The sequence below is a fragment of the Lobosporangium transversale genome, assembly GCF_002105155.1.
Source record: "Lobosporangium transversale strain NRRL 3116 chromosome Unknown BCR41scaffold_65, whole genome shotgun sequence".
Classification (NCBI taxonomy): domain Eukaryota; kingdom Fungi; phylum Mortierellomycota; class Mortierellomycetes; order Mortierellales; family Mortierellaceae; genus Lobosporangium; species Lobosporangium transversale.
In genome coordinates, this window is record NW_019029043.1 from 3,101 (window position 1) to 11,573 (window position 8,473).

Sequence of the window (8,473 nt, forward strand, 5' to 3'; positions counted from 1 at the left end):
AATGACAATGCTCCTGTGAAATGTTTGATATTTCATATGGAACGCGCTTTTTTTCTATAAGAAACCTTCCTTCTCCACTTTAGCTCCTTTTCCCTTACAGACAAATCTAACTTGTGCCATGAGTGCTAAGAAACATGACTATAATTAAGTCAAGAGGACCACTGCATATCGTGTTAGTTTTCTAAAATAATAATGTAGAGAAACACATTTATACATGACCTAGCCCCACGAAATGCTTAACATTTCATTCATATACGTTTTCATTTTTTAATAGAAAGACATGGCATGTGTCCACAAATGCTTGACTTCCTAGCTGTTCGTTCTTCATAGAGAGACATGGCATGCGCCCAGCAAAATGCATATTCCATACGCCTTCGTTTTCTTTAGTTTTCTTTTTTTTTTTTTTTTTTTTTTTTCTCAACTATAAAATAAAGATGAATGAACTGAACATCCACCTACAATACCATAACTCTAGCTCGCTCTGCTACATTTTTACTCAGACCATCTCTCATAAATAATTTACACTTTCACTCAAATCATTCATATATCTCAAACTTTTTACATTTTAACATGGAGAACCACTCTGTAACAAAAGTTTATTCGACTCATTCGACAAGAAGTCAAGCTTTGAAGAGGACTCAAGCCTCATCTTCATCTCCAGCCATCCTAGCAAGAGGCAAAAGAAAGCAAGGAGATGAAGCGAGTTCCTCACCCACCACTATAAAAAAAATCAAGACAGAGAAAAACGAAACCTCTCCTTTTGCCCCTAAGGAAGACCAAAAGGCTCGGCAAGAAGATCCGTATGAACAAGAATGGGAACAAGAGTGGGAAAGACTTGGCGACTTGGATCCATACGAGGTTGAGAGGGCATTCGCATCATTAGAGAAATAAACGATCTCCAGTCTTTTGATAATCGTTGTTACAGTGTTGATGACCTTAAGTCTATATAAAAGACTTTTAATGATAATAATAATTAAAAGGTCCTTCACTAACCTTATATTTGATCTATCCTTTAAACCGTAACACCACAATCTTACATTTTTCGAAAGCGTTGCAGCCAATTAATTTGCTTGTAAACAAAGGGAGGATGTAGAAATCAGCCACAAATCAATTCAATCAGCGTTTTAGAATAACAATATTGAGCGAGAATAAGAATGGCTGGGTGTTGAAGGGGGCAACTTAATGAATATTTGAAAAACTAAGAAAAAAATAAGGTTATTGCACAAATTTATGCAATAAACGGTTCGAGAGATAGTTGGCATAAAAGTATTGGGTGGAGTAATGGGAAAAAAGCGGTAAATATTATAAGGGATCAAAAAAAAAAAAAAAAAAAAAAAAAAAAAAAGCAGTGTTGATCCAAAATCATCATGTTTATTTTCCTTCGACAACTTCTCCATCAAAGTCAAAATATCACTTCATCCTTTATACCCAACATTTCCTTAGAAAACTCCTCTATTAAAACCAAAATATCATGTCATCCTCTTTACCCACTACAAATGTCACACCCTGTCGTAGTTGCGGGCGCACCGATCACAAAAGATCTTCGAATACAGCATGCCCGAACTATCGGTATGTCCAAACAAACTCCATTTTATTGCTAAGCCATACAATATGATACTAAATATTGTATGTGGTATAAACGTTTACGCACTTACAAGCTTATTATCACTACTATTTTCTTCTATATATTATTATCATATTGTACTATATATATCATTATGTACATAATAATAATACCATACACCGACCCCAGATTAGCAAATAAACCATGCAAATGCGGGAGCATTTTGCACTCAAGGAGTACACATAGTTCATGTCCTCTCAATCCAAAGAACATTCAAATCCGAGCCACTCTGCCTGAAAATAGGTAGTTAGATGAGATGGCTGAATAAATCTTAATATATATGAATAATATGAGTATATATATATTAATATATATTAAAAGACTATGACTATTGGATACTAACTACGTCTTTTGGTAAAATCATGGATATAGGGCTGCTGTACCGGCAGATCAATCTTCAGAAGCCCTAAATGTCCGCGAAGATATGCAACGCCGGGATCGAGCTTCCCGTCAAGAGGCAGAAACTGAGACTGATTTCCGGTAAGTACTTATTATTTTCTAAGGGCAATTTTCAATAAGGTACAAAAAAAAAAAAAAAAAAAATAAAAAAAAATTATCAGCTTTATTTTATTTCATTCATAAATGTATATTTCAGCACCCCTCCCTATAGACACAGAGCCAGAATCAATTCAAGAGGCATCGCTTATGTCACAATAGATGAATTTCGTGAAGAGATGGTGACTGGCAACAGCATCGATCCTGTCTCACACAGGCTTACGATTAATGAAATGACCCAATGCAGGCACTGTAAGGCGTTCTTATGGCTTGAAGAGCGTCTTAAAGCCTCCACCATCCATGAACCAGAGTTCTCGCTCTGCTGTAAGAATAACAAAATCAGGCTCCCTAAACTTCGTCCAATTCCTCAGCTACTTAACCTCATTAGTGGCAACTCTGAGGAAGCCGCCACTTCCAGTCCCACATCAGAAAGTACAACTCTTCACTTTCGTATGTTTCGATGGGCGCCAACTACGACCATGAACTTGCGGATGCTAAAAGTGGTGTATATACATTCCGGATCAACGGAACGGTGGTTCACAAGATCGGGTCTTTGTTACCTCCAGACAATCAGCCAGCAAAATTTGCACAGATCTACTTCCTCGACCCTAATGAACAGGCTATCCGTCGGAGAGAAATATTTGATAACGATCTAAGGATAGACCTCTTAAGAAGAATTCAGCAGTGGTTGGAAGATTGCAGAAATCCGTTCGCTCAGCACTACAAAACCATCCGCGAGCGTGAGGGCGGCCATGCAGTCCTTGAGAAGAGCTTTGTTTTAAAAAGTGACCGAAGTCGCCGACAATATGATCTACCCTCCTCTTTTGAGATTGCTGCTTTGCTCCCTGGCGAAGAAAACGCGACCGATCCCAGAGATATTATTGTCGAGAGTAAGGGCACAGGGTTGAAAAGAATCTTTGAAACACAAGATGCCTACGATCCCTTGGCATACGTTCTTCTTCATCCCCAGGGCGATCTTGGCTGGACCTATAATTGTTACCACCGACATGGGCAAGACGCTGACGCTGACAAGAGGATATCTGCACGTGAGTTCTATTCTTATCGATTGCAAGCACAACCAATGAGCGACACAGATAACCGTTGCTACTTTTGGATGTTTGGTCGTCTCAGCCATCAATATTGCGTCGACCAAGAGTGCAAAATTATGAGCGATCGACTTCGATATATAGAAATGCATCAAGTAAAGCTTCGTGCAGATCTTTATAAGGGCATCGTTGATGCAGTCCACGATAATAATGTATCATCAGCGTCTAACATTGGCAAAAGTATCATCCTACCTTCTTCCATTACTGGAGGACCTCGTGATATGCAACAGCGATTCCAAGACTCAATGGCTATGACTCAACATGTAGGTAGGCCGGATCTATTTATTACCTTCACTTGCAATCCACAATGGCCAGAGATTCAACATGAAATTGCAAGACAGGGGTATGCTGGACAGACCCCAAATGATCGTCCCGATCTGTTGGATAGGATATTCAAGGTCAAGCTCGAGGCTCTTATGCATGACCTTACTGAAAAATATGTCCTTGGAAAAGTTATCGGATACTGTCTTGCAACCGAATTCCAAAAGCGAGGACTACCACACGCTCATATCCTACTGACCCTAGACGAAGAAGATAAGCCACGTACAGCTCAGGATATTGACAACATCGTTTGCGCTGAGATCCCTGACCCGCTTAGACACCCTAATTTGTACAAAACTATGATGACGACAATGATCCATGGCCCTTGCGGTCCTGGAATCAAATCTCCCTGTATGGAGTCCAATGTCTGCACCAAGAAATACCCACGGCAACTCTTAGCGGAGTCAGTTCTAAGAGAAGATGGCTATCCGTTCTATAGGCGACGTGATACCGGGGCACATATGGTCCGCCGCAATAATATCGACTTCGCTGTCGATAATCATTGGGTTGTGCCATACAATCCTTATTTATTAACGAAGTACAACGCTCATATAAATGTCGAGATTTGTTCTTCAATCACATCAGTAAAGTATTTGTACAAGTATGTGCACAAGGGACAAGATCGTGCAAGGGTGACTGTAGTTGGAGGAAATGATCAAGAGCAGCAGCAGCAGCAGCAGCAGCAGCAGTTACAGTCTCACGATGAGATCAAGGAATACTGGGATGCACGCTATATCTCTGCTTGTGAATCAATATGGAGGATCTTTGCGTTCAAGATGTTTGATCTGTCACACACATCATACGTCTTCAAGTCCACCTCGAGGGCCATCAAAATGTTATTTTTAGTGAAGACGACAACCTCGCCGCACTGCTTGACGAGCGAAATACCAATAGTCAGCTCATGGGATGGTTTGCTCTGAATAGGAGAGATCCTGATGCAAATGAGTATACATACCCTCAGATACCCTTGCATTACAGATGGGAAGCTAAAAAAGGTCAGGCACCAATATGGATACCAAGAATACATGACAGGCAGGACAAGACGGTAACCCGAATGTATGTTGTTCATCCTAAAGACCGTGAGCTTTTCTCTCTCAGAATCTTGCTTTTGCACAAAAAGGGAGCAAAAAGCTTTGAGTGTCTCCGCAAAGTGGATGATAGGCTCTTTGGCACCTTTAGGGAAGCTGCTGTAGCGCTTGGTTATATGCAAGACGACAGCGAATGGCGAGACTGCCTTCGAGAAGCATGCCAGTTTCAATTCCCTAAAAGACTGCGTCATCTTTTCTCAATGCTCCTTTACCATTGCAACATTTCTCAACCTCGTGGTCTATGGGATGAATTTGCTTCGGCCCTTTCTGAGGACAAGCTTCATACTCTACGTCAGTCTATTAGGGATGATGATGATAATAATGATGGTGATATCCACAGGTACGACGACTTCCTCCGCCAGAGAGCTGAGAAACAAGCCCTCTATGAGATCGACAATATATTAAAAGGGATGGATTCCAGTCTAGCTGACTTTCCAGAGATGCCACAAGAGATTGAGGATTTGCACCTACAAAACAGCAATGATCTAGAAGAGACTTTTGACCAACTTGCAACCCGAGCCCAGACCAATATTATTAAGTTTAATCAGGATCAGCTGGCTGCTTTTCTTGAGATTAAAAGAGCTGTCGGAAAAGGCAAGGATACAAAGCGATTGTTTTTCATCGATGGACCCGGAGGAACAGGAAAGACCTTTCTCTTTAATACAGCAATTGATTATATCCGTGGCATCTTAAGAAAGCAAGTCATTGTGGTAGCTTCCTCAGCAATAGCTGCATTAATCTTAAATTCGGGAAGCACTGCCCACTCTGCTTTCAAGGTCCCTATCCCTATCTACCCGAACTCGACCTGCAACATCAAGCACGGGCAAGTTATCGCAAAAAGGATCATAGAAACAGATGTGATTTTTTGGGACGAAGCTGCTATGCAGCATCGCCATGTTTGTGAGGCTGTTGATAAGACTATAAGAGATCTCACAAAGGTTGATGCGCCATTTGGCGGAAAAATTGTGGTCTTTGGAGGGGATTTCCGTCAAGTGCTTCCTGTTGTAAGAAATGGGTCAAGAGGAGATATTGTGCACGCTTGCTTGAAGAAATCAACATTCTGGAGAGATGTGAAAACGCTAAGACTCACCATAAACATGAGAATTTTACAATGCTCCTCAAATCCAGAGGCTCAAGGCTTCATTGATTACTTGCTTCGAGTAGGAAATGGAACAGAGTCTACAAGGCAGATTGGGCCAGAGAACGACTACATCAAGCTGCCTGAACAGTGTATTCTTAGCTCTACGCAGCCTGACCCTAATAACTCTGATGAAAAGCACCTCATTGCGGAGATATACCCATACTTGCAGGCTCATCCTAATCCCTCACTAAGTTACTGGGAAGGGCGCGCTATTCTATCTACACTTAATGAGGATGTCAACAAGCTCAACAATTTGGCAACAGAGATATTTTCAAGTCATACCGTTCCAAAGGTCTATCATGGGCAAGATTCCATCCCTGATATTGACGACCCAGTAGCAGCAACATACACTGTGGAATTTCTTAATTCTTTAAATCCTCCCGGAATGCCTCCCAGTATACTGCAATTAAAGATCGGTCAGCCCATCATTCTCATAAGGAACCTGAGCCCAAAGGAAGGTCTCTGTAACGGTACGCGTCTCATTGTGCATAAACTTGGAAACAAAGTCATCGAAGCTGAAATAATGACGGGAATATTCAAAGGAGCGATCCATTACATCCCTCGAATCAATATCAATGCAACTGATGATGGATCGTCTCCAGTCATATTCCAGCGGCGCCAATTCCCTTTGAAACCTGCCTTCGCCATGACCATCAATAAGGCTCAAGGGCAAACTCTTCAGAATGTTGGCATATACCTCCCACGGTCTGTTTTTAGTCATGGCCAGCTCTATGTGGCTCTTTCTCGCTGTACAGACCCCAAGCATTTGAAGGTACTTATCAAAGGTGATTCAAGGGATCTTTGTAAATACACGCGAAATATTGTGTACCAAGAAGTCCTTCAAGATTGAAAAAAAAAAAAAAAAAAAAAGTCGCTGACATCTTCAGTCCCTGCCGCCCCTCTGTCTCTGGTCCCTACTATCCCTGTCTCTGTTGTTCCTACTGTGCCTATGCCTTGCTGTTCCCACGATATCTATATCTCCAGCTCTTACTACCCTTGCTCTATCTGTATCCATCATCACGACTCGGCCGAAATGTTATTTATTGTATATAGCTGTAAGACCAGTGTAAATTAGTGTACATGTTGTATGATCAGTGTAAATTAGCGTATCTGTATTTTAGTATATCTTTGTAATAGTAGAAGTGTATTTGTACATCTCTGTAGAGTAAACGTCATCTGTGATACCAGTTTTTGTAATTGAAAATTTAGATTCTTCCATCTTTTCCTCTTTTTTTTTTTTTCTTTTCAAAAATTCACACACACACACAAAAAAAAAGTTCACACACACTCCTCATTCGCTCTCACACACGTACATTCATACATTATGTCTTCCACCTCCACCATTACCAAGACTTCCAAGCCTGCCAAGACTGCCAAAAGTTCTCAAGGTCGTCAGACGATCTCTGTAAAAGTACCTGTGTTGACCCCAAATACCAGTGAAGTAAGTTTCTATTTAACTTTGAGTCTTGGGTATCAACAGAGAATCAGAGTTATAATTGACTAACACTAAGGAGAATTTGGTATCGTTCTTTTAGACAATACTTTCGCCCTCATCCTCCTCAATCGACCAATTCCCTCCTGCTTCCCAGGTAAAGGCAGCCTCTATCATAGTCATATGGTTGTACGTGAAGACTAGACAAAGTAATAATTTTTTTTTTTTTTTTTTTTTTTTTCAATCAGTCATGTGATGATGATAGCCTTGATACAATTCCCCAATCTCAAAAGCGTTCGCTTAATTGGGACGACGACGACCAGGAACAACACGACGATCAAAACAAGCGGCGCCGCCAGACCCCCCCCAGAAACCTATCTCCCACGCACTCTTCTTCCCCTCACCAGAGTCCTCTACAGCCATCTTCCCCTTGCCAGAGCTTCCTAAAGCCATCTTCCCCACGCCAAAAATCCCCACATCCTCCTCGCTCTCGCTCTCGCTCTCCCCTTCACTCTCGACCGCTCTCTCCTACACGCCCCGTCCATCAATCAGATCGGGAAGATCAACTCTCTGTTCATTCGCTTTCACTTGAAGAAACAGTAAGCACGCCGAGAGGCACCGATGCTACCGCCCCGTGGGCTGCCCAAAACCTTCGTTTCCATGCCGCTTTATATGATCTATTGAAAAAGCGAGCCGACGCAGAAACTCTTTTGTTTGAAGAACAACAAAATGTCAATAAAAAAAAAAGACTTTAATATTTAATACCTAATAAATAAAAAAGAAACCTTTGTGTCAAAAACGTTCAATTTTATTGGAACCCCAACGAGGGTAAATGAGCCTCACGAGGCAAAGCCTAGACTGGAGCGACCGTGAGCGAAGCCACGGGTCGCCCGTCTAGTTTTCTTCTATTGGGAAAATAAGTCAAACCGATCATGGATGGCTCGTTACATGGAACTCGTGGTTCAAAGGGAAACAGGTTTCTCTAATGTGCTCATCACAAGAACAAAATAAAATTGGAGCTGACAACATCAAACTGCAGGATATAACAAAGAGTAGTTTCGCCTTATGCCTTAAACCGACGGCCTTTTTTTTTTTTTTTTTTTTTTTTTTAAAAAAAAAAAAAAAAAAAAAAAAAAAAAAAAATACTATGTATCCTTTTGAATGAAGAGATGAGGAGCAATAAAAAAAAAGAACGCATTTTTCGAGTGATCAAGACAACTCCAGCTCGTCATTTAGGGAGAGTGAAACAAATTAAAAGGATATTAT

At 41.1% G+C, this 8,473-nt stretch overlaps 1 protein-coding gene across 1 annotated transcript; it reads left to right on the forward strand.

Annotated features, from left to right (window-relative positions):
• Positions 1-570: 570 nt before the first annotated feature.
• Positions 571-891, forward strand: BCR41DRAFT_401583 (hypothetical protein; the record flags this gene model as incomplete). Its single annotated transcript, XM_022029228.1, has 1 exon — positions 571-891. The coding sequence occupies one exon, from the start codon at positions 571-573 to the stop codon at positions 889-891; it is 321 nt and encodes a 106-aa protein (XP_021875976.1).
• Positions 892-8,473: the final 7,582 nt, after the last annotated feature.